Source organism: Salvelinus alpinus, chromosome 6 (genome assembly GCF_045679555.1).
Source record: "Salvelinus alpinus chromosome 6, SLU_Salpinus.1, whole genome shotgun sequence".
NCBI classification, from domain to species: Eukaryota; Metazoa; Chordata; class Actinopteri; order Salmoniformes; family Salmonidae; genus Salvelinus; species Salvelinus alpinus.
In genome coordinates this window covers 6,416,288-6,439,142 of record NC_092091.1, presented here as the reverse complement: position 1 = coordinate 6,439,142, position 22,855 = coordinate 6,416,288, and the positions used below count along the sequence as shown (strand labels likewise).

Genomic DNA, 22,855 nt, shown 5'->3' with positions numbered 1-22,855 from the left:
CTGTATGGAGAGCTCCTTGGTCTTCATTGTGCCGCTTGCTTGGTGGTGCCCCTTGCTTAGTGGTGTTGCAGACTCTGGGGCCTTTCAGAACAGGTGTATATACTAAGATCATGTGACAGATCATGTGATACTTACATTGCCCACAGAAGGACTTTATTTAATTACTTATGTGACTTCTGAAGGTAATTGGTTGCACCAGATCTTATTTAGGGGCTTCATAGCAAAGGGGATGAATACATGTGATCTCACCACTTTTCCAGGTTTTATTTTTTAGATTTTTTTAAACAAGTAATTTCTTTAATTTCACTTCACCAATTTGGACTATTTTGTGGGCAAATAAAAATCCAATTAAATTACAGGTTATAAGGCAACAAAATAGGAAAAATGCCAAGGGGGGTGAATACTTTTGCAAGGCACTGTATTACAGCGCTTTGTTCCACTCTGCTTTATGCCATAAATAAACTGTTAAATACCCAGGAAAGACGTGAGTCTGAATGCATATGGGGATACTAAGATTCTATGGCATTCATTGGCTGAGCTACAACCTTCTATTGCCGAGGAGACAAAACATACACTTTGCTTGGAAAGTAATCTAATTCTGTCGCTATCAGTTGATTGAGCTATTAACTTTCTGTAAATAGAATATGTTTAAACCCAGTCAGCTTTAGGGAAACACTTCTGACCGTCTCTAGTTGGGTTAAGCCACGGAAGTTAAAGCTTAAATATTACTGTATTGTTCTGCCCACTCTGTCTGGGGTTGAAAGGTAGGCCCACTCTGTCTGGGGTGGAAAGGTAGGTCTACTCTGTCTGGGGTGGAAAGGTAGGTCTACTCTGTCTGGGGTGGAAAGGTAGGCCTACTCTGTCTGGGGTGGAAAGGTAGGCCCACTCTGTCTGGGGTGGAAAGGTAGGTCTACTCTGTCTGGGGTGGAAAGGTAGGTCAACTCTGTCTGGGGTGGAAAGGTAGACCTACTCTGTCTGGGGTGGAATGGTAGGCCTACTCTGTCTGGGGTGGAAAGGTAGGACTACTCTGTCTGGGGTGGAAAGGTAGGACTACTCTGTCTGGGGTGGAAAGGTAGGTCTACTCTCTTTGGGGTGGACAGGTAGGCCCAGAGATTCCTTGATGCCCTTCCAGACTCCCTCTGCCTACCCAAGGACGTCAGAGGACAAAAATCAGTTAACCACCTAACTGAGGAACTCAATTTAACCTTGCGCAATACCCTAGATGCAGTTGCACCCCTAAAAACTAAAAACATTTGTCATAAGAAACTAGCTCCCTGGTATACATAAAATACCCGAGCTCTGAAGCAAGCTTCCAGAAAATTAGAACGAAAATGGCGCCACACCAAACTGGAGTCTTCCGACTAGTTTGGGAAGACAGTACCGTGCAGTATCGAAGAGCCCTCACTGCTGCTCCATCATCCTATTTTTCCAACTTAATTGCGGAAAATAAGAACAATCCTAAATTTATTTTGGATACTGTCGCAAAGCTAACTAAAAAGCAGCATTCCCCAAGAGAGGATGGCTTTCAATTCAGGAGTAATAAATTCATGAACTTCTTTGAGGAAAAGATCATGATCATTAGAAAGCAAATTACGGACTCCTCTTTAAATCTGCGTATATCTCCAAAGGTCAGTTGTCCTGAGTCTGCACAACTCTGCCAGGACCTAGGATCAAGAGAGACACTCAAGTGTTTTAGTACTATATCTCTTGACACAATGATGAAAATAATCATGGCCTCTAAACCTTCAAGCTGCATCCTGGACCCTATTACAACTAAACTACTGAAAGAGCTGCTCTCACGCCCCGGCCATAGAGAGGCTTTTATTCTCTATTTTGGTTAGGCCAGGGTGTGTAAATACGTCACAACCCCCCCTTGGGTTGTAACGTGGCAGAGATCTTTGTGTGCTATACTCGGCCTTGTCTCAGGATGGTAAGTTGGTGGTTGAAGATATCACAATAGTGGTGTGGGGGCTGTGCTTTGGCAATGTGGTTGGGGTTATATCCTGCCTGTTTGGCCCTGTCCGGGGTTATCATCGGATGGGGCCACAGTGTCTCCTGACCCCTCCTGTCTCAGCCTCCAGTAAATATGCTGCAGTAGTTTATGTGTCGGGGGGCTAGGGTCAGTCTGTTATATCTGGAGTACTTCTCCTCTTTTATCCGGTGTCCTTTGTGAATTTAAGTATGCTCTCTCTAATTCTCTTTTTCTTTCTTTTTTCTCTCTCTCTCTCGGAGGACCTGAGCCCTAGGACCATGCCTCAGGACTACCTGGCATGATGACTCCTTGCTGTCCCCAGTCCACCTGGCCGTGCTGCTGCTCCAGTATCAACTGTTCTGCCTGTGGCTGTTTCACCTTGTGGGCTGATTTATAGGTTAGTCAGATAAATCATTGATGTGACTGAGGGGGAGTAGAGATTATTTACCTGAAATACACTGCTCAAAAAAATAAAGGGAACACTTAAACAACACAATGTAACTCCAAGTCAATCACACTTCTATGAAATCAAACTGTCCACTTAGGAAGCAACACTGATTGACAATAAATTTCACATGCTGTTGTGCAAATGGAATAGACAAAAGGTGGAAATTATAGGCAATTAGCAAGACACCCCCAAAAAAGGAGTGATTCTGCAGGTGGTGACCACAGACCACTTCTCAGTTCCTATGCTTCCTGGCTGATGTTTTGGTCACTTTTGAATGCTGGCGGTGCTCTCACTCTAGTGGTAGCATGAGACGGAGTCTACAACCCACACAAGTGGCTCAGGTAGTGAAGTTCATCCAGGATGGCACATCAATGCGAGCTGTGGCAAAAAGGTTTGCTGTGTCTGTCAGCGTAGTGTCCAGAGCATGGAGGCGCTACCAGGAGACAGGCCAGTACATCAGGAGACGTGGAGGAGGCCGTAGGAGGGCAACAACCCAGCAGCAGGACCGCTACCTCCGCCTTTGTGCAAGGAGGTGCACTGCCAGAGCCCTGCAAAATGACCTCCAGCAGGCCACAAATGTGCATGTGTCTGCTCAAACGGTCAGAAACAGACTCCATGAGGGTGGTATGAGGGCCCGACGTCCACAGGTGGGGGTTGTACTTACAGCCCAGCACCGTGCAGGACGTTTGGCATTTGCCAGAGAACACCAAGATTGGCAAATTGTGTCAAGAACCCATCCAGCCAACAATTTTTTAAATGTTTTACAGGGAAGACAAAATATGTAAATCTATTAGCTAACCACATCAGCAAAAGACACCACTTTTCTTACTCCATCAGTTTTTTACTCCATCAGTAGCTATCACAAATTCGACCAAATAAAGAAATAAATAGCCACTAACCAAGAAACAACTTCATAAGATGACAGTCTGATAACATATTTATGGTATAGCATATGTTTTTTTAGAAAAATGTGAATTTTTCAGGTATAAATCATAGTTTACATTTCAGCTACAATCAGAAATTGCACCGAAAGCAGCCATAATATTTACAGACACCAACGTCAACTACCTAATTACTCATCATAAAACATTTCAGAAAAATATATGGTGTATAGCAAAATGAAAGACAAAGATCTTGTGAATACAGCCAATATTTCCGATTTTTTAAGTGTTTTACAGCAAAAACACAATATATCGTTATATTAGCTTACTGCAATAGCTAACACACAAGAGCATTGTTTCCAAGTAATCGGTAGCGATAGCACAGTTCGACAGATATATGAAATAGCATCCCAAATTGGGTCCTTATCTTTGTTGATCTTCCATCAGAATGTTGTACAAGGGGTCCTTTGTTCAGAACCGTCTTTGTTTGGATCCAGAACGAACTATTTCCCTCTTGAATTAGCAAGCACACTGGCCGTGCGGCGCTAACCTCTCCTTCTTGAACAAATTCCTCCAACGCATCACGTCTAAAGTCCCGAATAAATTTCAATAATATAATTAAACTATATTGAAAAAACATACTTTAGGATGATATTGTGACATGTATCAAATAAAATCGAAGCCGGAGATCATATTCACCTATAACGACGGTTTTCCAGGAGGCGATTCCAGGTCCAACTTCGCGCCTTCCCAAAAAAAATAATGGCGGACCTCTCACTCCAAGAGGTTGTATTCAATCCCAGAACGAGATAATCAAGTCATTTCTGCTCTCACTTCCGCATGACACCCAGGGGAAGGTGTATGACGTGTTTCTACAGTCATAAGTGACATGCCCTTTTATAGACAAGCTCTTGAAGAGAGACCTCGCTTTTGGAAATCTCACTTCCGGATAGGAAATGGGCTGTAAAAAGAGTTCTGTTTCACTTAGAGAAATAATTCAAACGGTTTTAGAAACTAGAGAGTGTTTTCTATCCAATAGTAATAATAATATGAATATTGTACGAGCAAGAATTGAGTACGAGGCCGTTTAAATTGGATACGATTTTCCCCAAAAATGAAAACAGCACCCCCTGTCCTTAAGAAGTTTAAAACTACTACATAAAAAGACATCACCATGTTGTTTTGGTGACTAAACCAATGTTCTCATTACATTTCACAATAAACTCATATTTTAAATTCATGGTTGTGTGGTGAGAGATGTTTACAATCCAAATGAATCAATGACAGGTTTAGGACTGGCTGCGTTACAAGTGTGACCAGTTTGGTTTTGAAAATGTATCACATACTTCAAAAAATAGTACCAAAACAAAGAAAAAAACTAGGTATAAAACGGAATTTAAAGTCAACATAAAATGTACAATTAATTGCGTAGCTTAACATGGGAAATGCTCACTTCCTCCCTTAAGAGTCATCAGTAGTTGATGCAGGGTTTCATCTGTCAAAAGGTAAATCACACCTGGTGATTTATGAGGGTGTCTCCATGATGTGATTACTATGGTCTCTGAGGGTCTTGGTGGGTACTAACATGTTACTGTGTCTCCATGATGTGATTACTATGGTCTCTGAGGGTCTTGGTGTGTTCTAACATGTTACTGTGTCTCCATGATGTGATTACTATGGTCTCTGAGGGTCTTGGTGGGTTGTAACATGTTATTGTGTCTCCATGATGTGATTACCATGGTCTCTGAGGGTCTTGGTGGGTACTAACATGTTACTGTGTCTCCATGATGTGATTACTATGGTCTCTGAGGGTCTTGGTGGTTTGTAACATGTTACTGTGTCTCCATGATGTGATTACTATGGTCTCTGAGGGTCTTGGTGGGTTCTAACATGTTACTGTGTCTCCATGATGTGATTACTATGGTCTCTGAGGGTCTTGGTGGGTGCTAACATGTTACTGTGTCTCCATGATGTGATTACTATGGTCTCTGAGGGTCTTGGTGGGTTCTAACATGTTATTGTGTCTCCGTGATGTGATTACTATGGTCTCTGAGGGTCTTGGTGGGTTGTAACATGTTACTGTGTCTCCATGATGTGATTACTATGGTCTCTGAGGGTCTTGGTGGGTTCTAACATGTTACTGTGTCTCCATGATGTGATTACTATGGTCTCTGAGGGTCTTGGTGGGTTCTAACATGTTACTGTGTCTCCGTGATGTGATTACTATGGTCTCTGAGGGTCTTGGTGGGTTCTAACATGTTACTGTGTCTCCATGATGTGATTACTATGGTCTCTGAGGGTCTTGGTGGGTTCTAACATGTTACTGTGTCTCCATGATGTGATTACTATGGTCTCTGAGGGTCTTGGTGGGTTGTAACATGTTACTGTGTCTCCATGATGTGATTACTATGGTCTCTGAGGGTCTTGGTGGGTGCTAACATGTTACTGTGTCTCCATGATGTGATTACTATGGTCTCTGAGGGTCTTGGTGGGTTCTAACATGTTACTGTGTCTCCATGATGTGATTACTATGGTCTCTGAGGGTCTTGGTGGGTTCTAACATGTTACTGTGTCTCCATGATGTGATTACTATGGTCTCTGAGGGTCTTGGTGGGTACTATAATATTACTGTGTCTCCATGATGTGATTACTATGGTCTCTGAGGGTCTTGGTGGGTGCTAACATGTTACTGTGTCTCCATGATGTGATTACTATGGTCTCTGAGGGTTTTGGTGGGTTCTAACATGTTACTGTGTCTCCATGATGTGATTACTATGGTCTCTGAGGGTCTTGGTGGGTTCTAACATGTTACTGTGTCTCCATGATGTGATTACTATGGTCTCTGAGGGTCTTGGTGGGTTCTAACATGTTACTGTGTCTCCATGATGTGATTACTATGGTCTCTGAGGGTCTTGTTGGGTACTAACATGTTACTGTGTCTCCATGATGTGATTACTATGGTCTCTGAGGGTCTTGGTGGGTTGTAACATGTTACTGTGTCTCCATGATGTGATTACTATGGTCTCTGAGGGTCTTGGTGGGTTCTAACATGTTACTGTGTCTCCATGATGTGATTACTATGGTCTCTGAGGGTCTTGGTGGGTACTAACAGACAGTCTTATCACAGCAGACAGTCTTATCACATCATAGTACTATCATACTGCTGATACCAGTGTTGTCATTTACCAGACAGTCTTATCACATCATAGTACTATCATACTGCTGATACCAATGTTGTCATTTAGCAGACAGTCTTATCACATCATAGTACTATCATACTGCTGATACCAATGTTGTCATTTAGCAGACAGTCTTATCACATCATAGTACTATCATACTGCTGATACCAGTGTTGTCATTTACCAGACAGTCTTATCACACCATAGTACTATCATACTGCTGATACCAGTGTTATCATTTAGCAGACAGTCTTATCACACCATAGTACTATCAGACTGCTGATACCAATGTTGTCATTTAGCAGACAGTCTTATCACACCATAGTACTGCTGATACCAATGTTGTCATTTACCAGACAGTCTTATCACACCATAGTACTATCATACTGCTGATAGCAGTGTTGTCATTTAGCAGACAGTCTTATCACACCATAGTACTATCATACTGCTGATACCAATGTTGTCATTTACCAGACAGTCTTATCACACCATAGAGCCTTCAGACTTCTGATACCAATGTTGTCATTTACCAGACACTCTTATCACACCATAGAGCCTTCAGACTGCTGATACCAATGTTGTCATTTACCAGACAGTCTTATCACATCATAGTACTATCAGACTGCTGATACCAGTGTTGTCATTTAGCAGACAGTCTTATCACACCATACTACTATCATACTGCTGATACCAGTGCAGGGTGAAAGGGGGACCACAAGATGTGAACCGCTGTAATAAATGGTAAAGAAAAGTTGTCCGTGTCTGTGTGGTCTAAGGCACTGCATCGCTGTGCTACTAGAGATTCTGGGTTTGAGTCCAGGCTCTGTCGCAGCCGGTAGAAGCCACTCCCTCATACTTCCTTATCAAATAAACCACACCCCCTCTACAAACCACACCCCCAGTCCAGTAGGAAGCCACTCCCTGTCCTCTGGTGTAGAGTTCCATGAAACAGAAAGTCATCTTTCACACAGCCATTGCTTAACCTACGGGAGAGACCCATGGGGCGGTGCACAATTTGCCCAGCGTTGTCCAGGTTAGGGGAGGGTTTGGCCGGCAGGGATGTTCTTGTGCCAATGCGCACGAGCGACTCCTGTGGCGGGCCTGGCGCAGTGCACACTGACACGGTCACCAGGTGTACGATGTTTCCTCTGACACATTGGTGCGGCTGGCTTCCGGGTTAAGAGGGCGTTGTGTCAAGAAGCAGTGCAGCTTGGTTGGGTTGTGTTTCGGTGGACGCACGGCTCTCGACCTTCGCCTCTCCAGAGTCCTTACAGGAGTTGCAGCGATGAGACAAGATTGTAACTACCAGGAAACCAGGAAAAAAGGGTTAAAAATAAAAGTATTTAGGATTTTATTTTTAAATACAAAATACATTGGAGTGCAGTTCAGCCCAGTGTAATTCAAATTACAAAATACCCAGAAGTAATTAAAATATATATTTCAAATACATTTAACATAAGTACTGACCAGCTCTGTCTACTACCCAACACACTGTCATACTTCCTTATCAAAGAAACCACACCCCCAGTCCAGTAGGAAGCCACTCCCTGTCCTCTGGTGTAGAGTTCCATAAAACAGAAAGTAATCTTTCACACAGCCATTGCTTAACCTACGGGAGAGAGCACCAAAATGGCAGAGAATCAGGAACTGTTCTGTTGCTCCATCTGTCTGGGTCAACTGAAGGATCCGGTGACTACTGCCTGTGGACACAGTTACTGTATGGGCTGTATTAAAGAATGCTGGGATCAGGACGATCTGAAAGGTTTCTACAGCTGTCCACAGTGCAGAGAGACCTTTATCCCAAGGCCTGTTCTGAACAGGAGCACTGTGCTGGCTGAGCTGGTGGAGAAACACCGCTATGCTGGACCTGGAGATGTGGCGTGTGATGTCTGCACTGGGACCAGAAAGCAGAAAGCCCTCATGTCCTGTCTGGTGTGTCTGGCCTCTTACTGTGAGACTCACCTCCAATCTCACTATGAATCTCCTGCTTTCAAGAAGCACACGCTGGTCAAAGCCACCGCACAACTACAGGAGAAGATCTGCTCTCATCATAACAAACTGCTGGAGGTTTACTGTCGTACCGATCAGCAGTGTATCTGTTATCTGTGTTCAATGGATGAACACAAAGGCCATGATACAGTGTCAGCTGCAGCAGAGAGGATTGAGAAACAGGTAAGACCAGAACAACTTGTTGGTTACTGTCTGATAAACATACCTTTATTTAACTAGGCAAGTTGGTTAAGAACACATTCTTATTTACAATGACAGCCTACCAGGGAACCTACCAGCCTACCAGGGAACAGCAGGTTAACTGTCTTGTTCAGGGGAGGAACAAAATATATTTACCTTGTCAGCTCAGGGATTCGATCCAGCAACCTTTCAGTTACTGTCCCAACGCTCTAACCACTAGGCTACCTACCAAACCGATGACGGCCTACTACCGGCCTAACCCTAACTCAGACAATGCTGGGCCAATTGTGCGCCACCCTTTGGAATGCCCTATCACGGCCGGTTGTGATACAGCCTGGAATCAAACCAGGGTCTGATGTGATGCTTCTAGCACTGAGATGCAGTGCCTTAGATCACTGTGCCACTCGGGAGATATGATAACCCAGATTCTCCAAATGTATCACATTTTCTAAAGTCCAACACATTATCAGTTGTTATGAAACACCCAATCAGCTCCCTGACTTGTGTTCTGTTAAAACTATAATAATTCACATCAAATTTCATGTTATTGGTCACAAATATTTAGCAGATGTTATTGAGGGTGTAGTGAAATGCTTGTGTTCCTGGCTCCAACAGTGATATCTAACTATTCAAAGCAATAAACACAAATCTAAAGGTAAAAGATTCGAATTGAGAAATATTTCAATTTTAGATCGAGCAATGTCATTGACTAAAATATAGTAGAATCACATACCAACATTCTAATATAATTTCACACAGTCACTATCTCAACATTTGAATCCCTATCTTCTATGGGCCCAATGTCATATTACTATAATATTGATCTACTGGACTAATAAAGCTTGATAGCTCATTGAAGAGTGATTCTCCACAGAGGCAGCTGGGGATGAGTCAGCAGAAGGTCCAGCAGAGATTCCAGGAGAGAGAGAAGGAGCTGAAGGAGCTCCAACAGGCTGTGGAGTCTTTCAAGGTGAGTATTGTTGACCAGAGGAGACACACCATTTCACTTCTCTCCTCCAGTCAGAGAGAGAGAGAGAGAGGGTCCTTATCCAATCCCACTGACCCCATTGTTGGGAACAGGCTGTCTTGACCCATTTCAGAGAATAGACTGTTTAATGTAACTGACGGGAGATGAACCGAGGTCTACCGTGGGAGAAACCAACATCTTGACCGTTACACCAAGAGGACATTCCCTATTGGACCAACACTGATGTAGAAGTAGCAGGCGGGGCTACCTCATCACATAACCATGAGTAACCATGACTGACTCATGTCCCCTATACATTAACATGGAGCTCTCTCTCTCTATTCAATTCAATTCAAACCGACTCATATTACAGTCATGTTGCAGCAGTTTGTAGGATGGAGATTCCAAGATGTGGGAAGTGTGCAGGAGGTCATGGGATAGAGGATTGTGTAGTTTCATTGGATAAAGTTGTGTGTGTCGACTGTAGGGGTACCCATGTTACTGGGGATCAGAAGTGTCCGGTGAGAGAGAGGCAGGTTGAGGTGACTACAGTCAGAGTAGTGCAGAAGGTGTCGTATGCTGAGGCAGTGCAGAAAGTAGAGGAGGATGGGTCAAGGGTGAGGGATCCTGAGAGGATCCCTGTGAGTAGTAGATCTGTGCAGCACAGAGGGAAAGGCCAACGAGTGATATATGCTTTAGTAAGGTTGGCTTCTTAGCGTTCATAGCAATGGTTATCAACTGTCCCACAGAAATGGAACCTAAATCACAGACAATAGATGTTGTGGTGGCAGCTGCAGAGAAGTATTTGGTCATACGAGATTTGACTTCAGAAGAGTTACAGGGTGTGTTGAGTGGTGGTGTGCCGTCCTCCCAGGTCGTTGGCATGGTGCAGGAGCAGATAGGGTCAAAGTAGTGGAATGGGGTAGTGGGTTTTTAATGAGTGTCGGGTTAGTTGGTATGGTGCAGGAGCAGATAGGGTCAAAGTAGTGGAATGGGGTAGTGGGTTTTTAACGATTGTAGGGTTAGTTGGAATGGTGTTACTTAGTATTATCATAATTTCCCCTTTTCCCATTTTGTATCACAAAGTAAAATAGATGTATATTATTGTCCAGTTCGGGGCGGTAATGCAACATATTGGATGCCAACCGCCGTTAAACTCCAAAGAAGAAGAAAAGTTATATTATGTCTATGTACAGTGTTGTAACGATGTCTCTCTCTCTCTCATTCCATCACTTTCGTGGTAGTTGGTTGTGTGGGTCTCTGGTTATGAATGGGGTGCTGACAGACAATCGTTGATGGATATTTATAGAGCTCTAATCAGGACAACAATTGATTACAGGTGTATAGTTTATGGAACAGCAGCAAAGACTTGTCTTCAGAAGCTGGACAGAATCCAGTATATAGCTTTAAGGATATGTATTTGTGCATTTAAATCAACATCAATATGTGTCTTACTACTGGAGGCAGGTGAGATGCCTTTGGATATACGGCGTAATAAATTGTCATTAGCTTATTGGTTTGCAAGGCTGTGAGGTTGAGCATCCCACTGCTACTGTTCTAGATGACTGTTGGGAATATACTAGTAGACAAGGCAGTGGTTTTGGTTGGACAGTTGGAAAGCTTGCTGATGAGAGTGGTTTGAGGGAGTTGGAGGTTGGCCCTTCTGTGGTGATAGGGGATGTTCCTCCATGGTTACTCCCAGATCCTGTTGTTGATCTAACCCTGGTAGACAAAAGGAAAGATTGGTCAGAAGTCAGTGATGAAGGGAAACTGGTTGATAATTACATTGGTAGAAGTTTCTATGCTTTTTGACCTCTTTTCCCAGATGGATCCAAGGACCCAGATAGTGGGCACACAGGAGCAGGTGTTTACCTTCCTGAATTTGATGTGCAGATATGTAGAAGACTAACAGATGAACTGTCAGTACCCTCAGTTGAACTGTTGGTGATAATAGCTAGAAGTTACTAGGACTCTTTTTTATTTTCTCAGTAGTTCTGAGTTAGGTAGGAGGATTTAGAAATGGTGTAAACCGTGATTGATCACACTCCAGCACAGTAGGTGGCGCCATGCACCTTTAACGTTGGTGTGTGGACCGCCATTATATCATAGAAGAAGAAGTTGGTCTGTGAAGGTTTTGTGGTTCCTGAGGAGGGCTACTATTCTTTTTTATTTTGGTTTTCAAGTATTTTCAGAATTTATTAAAGCCAAAGCTAAAGCTACCCTAAACAATTCAATATATCAGTCAATATATTTTCTCTGTGATTTGTTGTTTTCCCGTCAACCGTTCCATCGCATCTTAACCGTGTTAGCGGGCGGGCACTAGGACCCGGGGGAGGCTGCTGCTGCAGAGGCTGCTGCACCGGTAGTGAAGTCAGTCCTACTTGTAGCTCATTGTGGTCAACGTCAGCTGTGGCTCGAGACTGCTAGCTAACGGTTAACGGAGAGGAAAAGACTCTGACAGGACACATTCATGTAGATAGGCTATGATGGCAATTTGTGGTAAGTTACAATAGAGAGAGAGACTTTTCACTACTATAGACTTAATCATAATCAAAGCTTTGTTAACCAATACGTTTTTATGAGAGGCTGCCGGTAAGTTACAGTGTAACAGATGATGTGAGCTAGCTAACGGTAACGGTAACGGTGTCTTTTAAATTCCACATAAGTTATGTGGCGATGATATCTAGATAACGTTGTATTTAATGTAGTTTTACTATCTGTACCAGGCTATAAATGACACAAATGATATCTAGTTAACGTTGTATTTAATGTAGTTTTACTATCTGTGCCAGGCTATAAATGACACAAATGATATCTAGTTAACGTTGTATTTAATGTAGTTTTACTATCTGTACCAGGCTATAAATGAGACAGATGACGTAACATCAGACACATATCTTTTCATACTCAGTTGTTTTCATTCAGTAGCCGTTGTAAAACAGTTATCAGGAGGTCATGTGTAGAAAAGGTGACAGTGTTGATCACAGCTTTCTGCTTTCAATGTAGAGGTTTTGGCAAAAACATTACATTTGATTATTTTGTCAGTAATAGCTGCAAAAATTGGTAAAAAGATTTGTTTATCTTTGTCAAACATGAGATGACACAAACACACAGAGACAGTGTTGTGGCATGGCAAAGCTACCAGGCAACTAGTAATCATGGGAACATTGGTCAGATTTTAACATCTGCCCATGCTAGTGATATTGCAGAGAGAAGGGAGTATCTGAGGAGAATTGTTGTGGTCACATCAATGTTAGGAAGACAAGGACTCTGTTTCCGTGACAATGATGAATCTAGTGGAAGCACAAATAGAGGGAACTTTCTAGAATGTATGGAGCTTTTGGAGGAGTTTGACCCTTTCTGGCAAAGGTACAAGACTCCATCAAATGCGACGTACAGTGGGGCAAAAAAGTATTTAGTCAGCCACCAATTGTGCAAATTCTCCCACTTAAAAAGATGAGAGAGGCCTGTAATTTTCATCATAGGTACACTTCAACTATGACAGACAAAATGAGAAAAAATACTTTTTCCCCCAACACCAAGAGGTGTTCTGTACCTGCCTGTCCAGGAGGGAGGAGAGTAGAGCAGGACCAAGAGGTGTTCTGTACCTGCCTGTCCAGGAGGGAGGAGAGTAGAGCAGGACCAAGAGGTGTTCTGTACCTGCCTGTCCAGGAGGGAGGAGAGTAGAGCAGGACCAAGAGGTGTTCTGTACCTGCCTGTCCAGGAGGGAGGAGAGTAGAGCAGGACCAAGAGGTGTTCTGTACCTGTCTGTCCAGGAGGGAGGAGAGTAGAGCAGGACCAAGAGGTGTTCTGTACCTGTCTGTCCAGGAGGGGGGAGAGTAGAGCAGGACCAAGAGGTGTTCTGTACCTGCCTGTCCAGGAGGGAGGAGAGTAGAGCAGGACCAAGAGGTGTTCTGTACCTGTCTGTCCAGGAGGGGGAGAGTAGAGCAGGCCCAGAGGTGTTCTGTACCTGCCTGTCCAGGAGGGAGGAGAGTAGAGCAGGACCAAGAGGTGTTCTTTACCTGTCTGTCCAGGAGGGAGGAGAGTAGAGCAGGACCAAGAGGTGTTCTGTACCTGTCTGTCCAGGAGGGGGGAGAGTAGAGCAGGACCAAGAGGTGTTCTGTACCTGTCTGTCCAGGTTGGGGGAGAATAGAGCAGGACCAAGAGGTGTTCTGTACCTGTCTGTCCAGGAGGGGGGACAAGGCCTGGTGGACCTGGAGAGCAGGGTGGCAGCGTTCTGACTCAATGAGGTGCAGAGAGGATACTGTACCTACTCTCTCTCTCTCTCTCTCTCTCTCTCTCTCTCTCTCTCTCTGTCTCTCTCTCTCTCTCGTCCCTCTCTCTCTCTTTCTCTCTCAACAGCGCTCTGCACAGGCAGCAGTGGAGGACAGTGATCAGATCTTTACTGAGCTGATCCGCTCCATTGAGAGAAGGAGCTCTGAGGTGAAGGAGCTGATCAGAGCCCAAGAAAAGGCTCAAGTGAGTCAAGCTGAAGGACTATTGGAGCAACTGAAGCAGGAGATAGCTGAGCTGAGGAAGAGAAGCACTGAGCTGGAGCAGCTCTCACTCACAGAGGATCACATCCATTTCCTCCAGGTAACTAAACTGTCTTGTTACATGTGATATGAAATTAATTTAATGTGAAACTATTCATCTACATCATTATGTTGTCCTGTCTGTCCCTCTGTCCCTGTCTCTCTCTTTGTCTCTCTGTCCGCCCCTCTCTCTCTCTCTGTGTCCGTCCCTCTCTCTCTCCCTCTGTCCGTCCCTCTCTCTCCCTCTGTCCGTCCCTCTATCTATCTCTGTCCGTTCCTATATATCTCTGTCCGTCCCTATATATCTCTCTCCGTCCCTATCTCTCTCTGCCCGTCCCTCTCTCTCTGTCCCTCTCTCTCTCTCTGTCCGTCCCTCTCTCTGCCTCTGACCGTCCCTCTTCTTGCCTCTGTCCGTCCGTCCCTCTCTCTCCCTCTGTCTCTGTCCCTCACCGTCTCTGTCCGTCTCTGTCCCTCCCCCTCTGTCTCTCTCTGTCCCTCTCTCTCTCTCTCTGTCTCTCTCTCTCTGTCTCTCTCTCCCTGTCTGTCTCTCTCTCCCTGTCTCCCTCTCTCTGTCTCCCTCTCTCTGTCTCCCTCTCTCTGTCTCCCTCTCTCTGTCTCCCTCTCTCTGTCTCCCTCTCTCTGTCTCCCACTGTCCCTCGCTCTCCCTCTGTCCCTCGCTCTCCCTCTGTCCCTCGCTCTCCCTCTGTCCCTCGCTCTCCCTCTGTCCCTCGCTCTCCCTCTCTCTGTCCCTCTCCCTCTGTCCCTCTCTCTGTCCCTCTCTCTCTCTTGCTCTGTCTCTCTCTCTCTCTGTCTCCCTGTCTCCCTCTCTCTGTCTCCCTCTGTCCCTCGCTCTCTCTCTGTCCCTCGCTCTCTGTCCCTCGCTCTCTGTCCCTCTCTCTCTCTCTCTGTCCCTCGCTCTCCCTCTCTCTGTCCCTCTCCCTCTGTCCCTCTCCCTCTCTCTGTCCCTCTCTCTCTCTCTGTCCCTCTCTCTCTCTCTCTCTGTCCCTCTCTCTCTCTCTCTCTGTCCCTCTCTCTCTCTCTCTCTCTGTCCCTCGCTCTCCCTCTCTCTCTGTCCCTCTCTCTCTCTCTCTCTGTCCCTCTCTCTCTCTCTGTCCCTCTCTCTCTCTCTGTCCCTCTCTCTCTCTCTCTGTCCCCCTCTCTCTCTCTGTCCCTCTCTCTCTCTCTCTCTCTGTCCCTCTCTCTCTCTGTCCTTCGCTCTCCCTCTCTCTCTGTCCCTCTCCCTCTCTCTGTGTCCCTCTCTGTCTCTGTCTCTCTCTCTCTCTCTGTGTGTCTCTCTCTCCAGAGTTATCAGTCTCTCTCCAGTATCAGTGTATCTTCAGACTTACCCAGCATCGTTGTCCGTCCTCTTCAGTACTTTGGAGATGTGAGTAAGACTGTGTCTGAACTGAGAGAGAAACTAGAAGACTTCCTTAAAGGAGAATGGACCAAGATCTCCACTACAGGTGTGTTGAATACAATAAGAACATCAACTTTAGACCATTGAAAGTTCCCTACTAGTCATATACATGTGGAATATGGTCTGATGATAACATTCCCTCTCTCTGTCAATGTGTTTGTGTGTCTGTAGTGAATATAGTGGATGTTGTACTGCCTCCAGAGCCCAAGACCAGAGAACAGTTGTTACAATGTGAGTCTCTTTATTGTGAAGTAACTAACAGTCTCTTTTTACTGACACTCCTAACAATCCCTCTAGAAATATATAGCAATAGTAGATCTAATCAAAGACTGGGTATCTATCTGACTCCTCATATGTCTCTGATTTGATCTCTGCTGTGCTCTAATCAAAGACAGGGTAGATACAGTATCTGACTTAACTTATTGTTCTGACTCCCCTCATTGGTCTCTGCTCTGCTCTTCTCCCAGATTCCTGTCAGCTCACACTGGACCCAAACACAGCATACACACACCTCTCTCTGTCTGAAGGGAACAGAAAGGTGACCTTTACAGACCAAGTCCAACCATATCCTGACCATCCAGACAGATTCACCAACTACTGTCAGGTTCTGTGTAGAGAGGGTCTGTCTGGACGCTGTTACTGGGAGGTGGAGTGGACTGGTAATGTTGATACAGCAGTCTCATATAAAGACATCAGCAGAACAGAGGAAGATGGGACAGATAGTGGATTTGGATACAATAACAAGTCCTGGAGTTTAAGGTGCTATAGACATGGTTATTGTTTCAGACACAATAGTGTTCAGACTAAAGTTTCAGGCCCTCAGTCCTCCAGAGTAGGAGTGTACCTGGATCACAAGGCAGGTACTCTGTCCTTCTACAGTGTCTCTGACACAATGACCCTCCTCCACAGAGTCCAGACCACATTCACTCAGCCTCTCTATCCTGGGATTAGGATTGGATATTTGGGTGGGTTTAATCTTTGTTTTGGTACTGCTGAGCTGGTTAAATGGTAGTAGGGTCCTCATAGATACTAGTCATGCTGGTGTAGTCTATAGCTGAGCTGGTTAAACTGTAGTAGGGTCCACATAGATACTAGTCAAGCTGGTATCACTTACTTTCTACTCAACTATATGGACTGGTTTCCCAGACACAGATTAATCCTAGTCCTGGACTAAAAAGTATGTTCAATGTAGATGTCCAGGAAACCGTCCCTAAATGTGTCATCTTTCATCCTCCCATACTGCTCAGTCCAGCAACATTAAACCTGTCCAGCAGGTGGTGCTATTGACCAAACAATAAAACCAGCAGATATCTTGACTTACCACTCAGTATATCAGTAATGTTCAGAATAGTACTTTAATATCATTGGAGATTGATGGTCTTTTTAATCCACTATCCAGAGTCAGGAACAGATGAAGTTAGGTCTGCTACTGTTCAGTGATTAAATATGATTTATGGTGATGGGAAATAATAAAAAACACTAAACTTCATCTAGTAATAGTTTTCCTTTGTTATTTATTCCAAGGTGTGTCTTTAACTTGTAAATGGATTGTGTGGAGGTGAGCTAGTGGTGTGGCTGATAGAATAGAATGAAAAGGGAGGAGGGGAGGAAGAGGGGAGGAGTGAAGGGCTGTTCAAGAAACCAGATGAGGAAGAGGAAGATGTTCAGGGGAATTACTGTCTCTGTTCCAAATGGTTCCCTATTCCCTACGTAGTGCACTACGGTGCTTCTGACCAGGTCTAAAGTAGTGTTCTACGTAGGGAATAGGGTGTAGATTTATTACAATATCATGCTTTAGTGTTTGGCACAACAATATATTAGATCTCCACCCCCCCACTTCCTGTCTGTCATCTCCCAGTTCTGTTAAGACTTCCTCTCATTGAACTGGGCCTCATTCTAAATGGTCACTTTGTATTGATAGTCCATACTGGTCTTTACTATGGTTCTACATACAGTATCTGTATTGATAGTCCATACTGGTCTTTACTATGGTTCTACATACAGTACCTGTATTGATAGTCCATACTGGTCTTTACTATGGTTCTACATACAGTACCTGTATTGATAGTCCATACTGGTCTTTACTATGGTTCTACATACAGTATCTGTATTGATAGTCCATACTGGTCTTTACTATGGTTCTACATACAGTACCTGTATTGATAGTCCATACTGGTCTTTACTATGGTTCTACATACAGTACCTGTATTGATAGTCCATACTGGTCTTTACTATGGTTCTACATACAGTACCTGTATTGATAGTCCATACTGGTCTTTACTATGGTTCTACATACAGTACCTGTATAGATGTTTTATTATAGTTTTTATTTTACCTTTATTTAACACAACATTAAACAACACTATAAACACACACACAGTACAACAATTACATTTTACATTAACAACAAAAAAATCTTGACAAAAAACAGCTGGCCTAAAAACAATTACAATCTTCTATGATATATACATCGATCAAGTGTTTAAACTCTAATGAAACTAGATCATCACATTTTAAAATGTTCAGGAGAGAATTCCAGGACCACGGAGCTGAGTAACTAAAACTATTTCTACCAGGACCGGTTCTAATGTTTGGTTCTGTTAGAAGCATCAGAATGGGGCCGTAATTGATATTTATTTACCGACCTGACTAAAAAAGAACAGAGATAAAATGGCATTTTACCCAACATGGCCTTATAAATCAGTGTATACCAGTGTTTAACTTCTACTTGCTACGCATCCCGGATCCGGGAGCACCCCCATCAGTAAAAAAAGCTGACTAGCATAGCCTAGCATAGCGTCACAAGTAAATACTAGCATCTAAATATCATTAAATCACAAGTCCAAGACACCAGATGAAAGATACACATCTTGTGAATCCAGCCATCATTTCTGATTTTTAAAATGTTTTACAGGGAAGACACAATATGTAAATCTATTAGCTAACCACGATAGCAAAAGACAACTTTTTTCTCTCCACCATTTTTTTCCTGCATAGGTAGCTATCACAAATTCGACCAAATAAAGATATAAATAGTCACTAACCAAGAAAAAAACTTCATCAGACGACAGTCTGATAACATATTTATTGTATAGCATATGTTTTGTTAGAAAAATTTGCATATTTCAGGTATAAATTACAGTTCTACATTGCAGCTGCAATCTGAAATAGCGTCGATGCAGACAGAATATTTACAGAGACCAACGTCAAATACCTAATTACTCATCATAAAACATTTCTGAAAAATACACAGCGTACAGCAAATGAAAGCCCAACATCTTGTGAATCCAGCCAATATGTCAGATTTTTTAAGTGTTTTACAGCGAAAACACAATATAGCATTATATTAGCTTACCACAATAGCCAGAAACACAAGCAATTTACCAGCAGCAAATGTTAGCGATCGTAACAACCCAGCAAAATATATATTATTTTTGACTAACCTTGATAAACTTCATCAGATGACAGTCCTGTAACATCATTTTACACAATGCATATAGGTTTTGTTCGAAAATGTGCATATGTAGCAGCACAAATCGTGGTTATACAATGTGATCAGTATCAACATTTCATGCATTCTGGCCGGCGCCATCTTGGAGAGGCACCTAATCTAATCAATAAATAATCGGAAACTTGACTAAAAAATACAGGTTGGACAGCAAATGAAAGATGCATTAGTTATTAATGCAACCGCTGTGTTAGATTTTTAAAATTAACGTTACTATACATACAGTGTGCGTTATAGCCAGACCAGTGCCGCAATAATGGCGGACAAATCCTTTTTCATTTTTCCACATAAATACGGAATAACATCATAAATAGCTCTTACTTTTGGACGAGCTTCCATCAGAATCTTGGGCAAGTTGTCCTTTGTCCAAAAGAATCGTTGCTCGGTTGTAAAACGTCCTCTTCAACTTTGGAATTAGCAGCTAACAATAGCTATGTGGCACAGACATGCCCAAATCCTCAAAACGCAATACTAAGGAAATTCCGAAAATAGCAATATACTCGCATAAACTGATATAACTCGGTTTAAAATAACTTCGTTATGATGTTTCTAACACCTACAGTGGGGAGAACAAGTATTTGATACACTGCCGATTTTGCCGATTTTCCTACTTACAAAGCATGTAGAGGTCTGTAATTTTTATCATAGGTACACTTCAACTGTGAGAGACGGAATCTAAAACAAAAATCACGAAAATCACATTGTATGATTTTTAAGTAATTAATTCGCATTTTATTGCATGACATAAGTATTTGATACATCAGAAAAGCAGAACTTAATATTTGGTACAGAATCCTTTGTTTGCAATTACAAAGATCATACGTTTCCTGTAGTTCTTGACCAGGTTTGCACACACTGCAGCAGGGATTTTGGCCCACTCCTTCATACAGACCTTCTCCAGATCCTTCAGGTTTCGGGGCTGTCGCTGGGCAATACGGACTTTCGGCTCCCTCCAAAGATTTTCTATTGGGTTCAGGTCTGGAGACTGGCTAGGCCACTCCAGGACCTTGAGATACTTCTTACGGAGCCACTCCTTAGTTGCCCTGGCTGTGTGTTTCGGGTCGTTGTCATGCTGGAAGACCCAGCCACGACCCATCATCAATGCTCTTACTGAGGGGAGGAGGTTGTTGGCTAAGATCTCGCAATACATGGCCCCATCCATCCTCCCCTCAATACGGTGCAGTCGTCCTGTCCCCTTTGCAGAAAAGCATCCCCAAAGAATGATGTTTCCACCTCCATGCTTCACGGTTGGGATGGTGTTCTTGGGGTTGTACTCATCCTTCTTCTTCCTCCAAACACGGCGAGTGGAGTTTAGACCAAAAAGCTCTATTTTTGAATCATCAGACCACATGACCTTCTCCCATTCCTCCTCTGGATCATCCAGATGGTCATTGGCAAACTTCAGACGGGCCTGGACATGCGCCTGCTTGAGCAGGGGGACCTTGTGTGCGCTGCAGGATTTTAATCCATGACGGCGTAGTGTGTTACTAATGGTTTTCTTTGAGACTGTGGTCCCAGCTCTCTTCAGGTCATTGACCAGGTCCTGCCGTGTAGTTCTGGGCTGATCCCTCACCTTCCTCATGATCATTGATGCCCCACGAGGTGAGATCTTGCATGGAGCCCCAGACCGAGGGTGATTGACCATCATCTTGAACTTCTTCTATTTTCTTCTATTTTCTAATAATTGCGCCAACAGTTGTTGCCTTCTCACCAAGCTGCTTGCCTATTGTCCTGTAGCCCATCCCAGCCTTGTGCAGGTCTACAATTTTATCCCTGATGTCCTTACACAGCTCTCTGGTCTTGGCCATTGTGGAGAGGTTGGAGTCTGTTTGATTGAGTGTGTGGACAGGTGTCTTTTATACAGGTAACGAGTTCAAACAGGTGCAGTTAATACAGGTAATGAGTGGAGAACAGGAGGGCTTCTTAAAGAAAAACTAACAGGTCTGTGAGAGCCGGAATTCTTACTGGTTGGTAGGTGATCAAATACTTATGTCATGCAATAAAATGCAAATGAATTACTTAAAAATCATACAATGTGATTTTCTGGATTTTTTAGATTCCATCTCTCACAGTTGAAGTGTACCTATGATAAAAATTACAGACCTCTACATGCTTTGTAAGTAGGAAAACCTGCAAAATCGGCAGTGTATCAAATACTTGTTCTCCCCACTGTATATCGAATTAAATCACAGACGGATATATCTAACGCCTAAAACGAGAGCGTTTGAGCATGCCATCCTGATGTCCTCCTTTGCGCCTTGACGAACGTCGAAAAGAGCGGACCTCCCATGCCATGGCCTTTTATAAGGTCTGAGATCTACGTAGAAACTCCATTCCAATTCTCATTGGTTACTGACATCCAGGGGAAGGCGTGTGCAGTTCATGTTGACCCATAGGATACATACAGAGCTTTAAACTGATCTGAGAACAGAGCCTCGTTTTCAGACCTTTGCAGTTCCTGTCATGAATCTCGCTCCAGAATGAGTTCTGTTTCACCCACAGACATAATTCAAACGGTTTTAGAAACTAGAGATTGTTGTCCATCCAATAGTAATAATAATATGCATATTGTACGAGCAAGAATTGAGTACGAGGCAGTTTAATTTGGGAACGATAAATGTCCAAGTTGAAACAGCACCCCCTGTAGTGACAAGAGGTTTTAAAAGAAGCACTCAAGCCACCATTAACTTTGAAAACACTTTCAATGTCACTACATATCACCCTAATCATGGCAATAAAACCAGAGCTGAAACCAAACGCCTCAAAGGTGCACCATAGGTATTGACGTTCAACTCGTTCAAATGCCTTTTCCGGATCAATTGAAATTAGACCAGCATCTAACCCAATAGCCCTAGAGACGTCCACAAAATCCAGAATCAGGGAAATGTTATCCCCTATCTGCCTGCCAGGAACACAGTAGGACTGGTCCGTATGATTTGCCCCATCACCTCCCTCAGCCTGGTGGACAAAGCCTTGGACAGGATCTTATAATCAGTGTACAATAGGGCCACCGGCCTCCAGTTCTTCACCTCCCTAGAGTCACCCTTTTTTTGGCTTTAGGGTGAGGACAGCCCGTCTGCAGCTTATTGGTAGTAACCCTCCGTTCAAACTGTCGTTAACTACTGCTAGCCAATCCACTCCCAACATAGCCCAAAAAGACTTAAAGTCAACGGGAAGCCCATCAATGCCTGGTGCCCTTCCATTTTCCATGCCTTTTAATATAGCTCCTGCAAAGACAATGGTTGCTCTTGTTCAACCTGAGCTTCTACAGCCACCTGTGGGAGCTCATCAAGGAACTGATGTGTCACTGTTATATCCTCTTTACACTCACACTTGTAGAGCTCAGCATAGAACTCTACTGCCCTCTTTATACTCACACTTGTGAGTATAAAACATTTCTCTCTCTGCCTCCGAGCATTTCTCTCTCTGCTTCCCTGAAGTCTTTCGTGGTTAAAATGGATAATTCAGAGTACCATTCAGAAATGTTCTTATAGAATAGATGTTTCGGCGGTTGTCGGTCTTCGCAGGGTTAACATCACCTTACATAATTTCACAAATAGTTTCATCTTTACACATTCATTTCATACAATAATTAGATGCAAACCCCATAATTGAGAAATGTACATATTCAGAGATTTAGTCCTGTGTGTTTCCTGTCCTCTCTGAGGTCAGCAAATGAAACACACTCGACATATCCGTCCCTTAAGTGTCCACGGACTGTTGAAGAGATACAAAACATGCCTTTTGAGACCTCCAAC

General features: G+C 43.6%; 1 protein-coding gene across 2 annotated transcripts; it reads left to right on the top strand.

The window, feature by feature from the left end:
- Window positions 1–8,084: 8,084 nt before the first annotated feature.
- LOC139577497 (tripartite motif-containing protein 16-like) lies at window positions 8,085–17,078 on the top strand. 2 transcript variants are annotated; one of them, XM_071404515.1, is made up of 6 exons: window positions 8,085–8,652; window positions 9,545–9,640; window positions 14,000–14,233; window positions 15,476–15,635; window positions 15,761–15,820; window positions 16,057–17,078. In XM_071404515.1, exons 1-6 carry the CDS (start codon window positions 8,110–8,112, stop codon window positions 16,599–16,601), a joined length of 1,638 nt encoding a protein of 545 aa, XP_071260616.1. In that variant the 5' UTR covers window positions 8,085–8,109; the 3' UTR covers window positions 16,602–17,078. The 2 variants fall into 2 exon arrangements, 1 of the variants encoding a protein (XP_071260616.1); XR_011675318.1 differs by lacking the exons at window positions 8,085–8,652; window positions 9,545–9,640; window positions 15,476–15,635; window positions 15,761–15,820; window positions 16,057–17,078 and adding an exon at window positions 11,578–12,136 and having other exon boundaries at window positions 14,000–14,099.
- The last annotated feature ends 5,777 nt before the right edge of the window (window positions 17,079–22,855 follow it).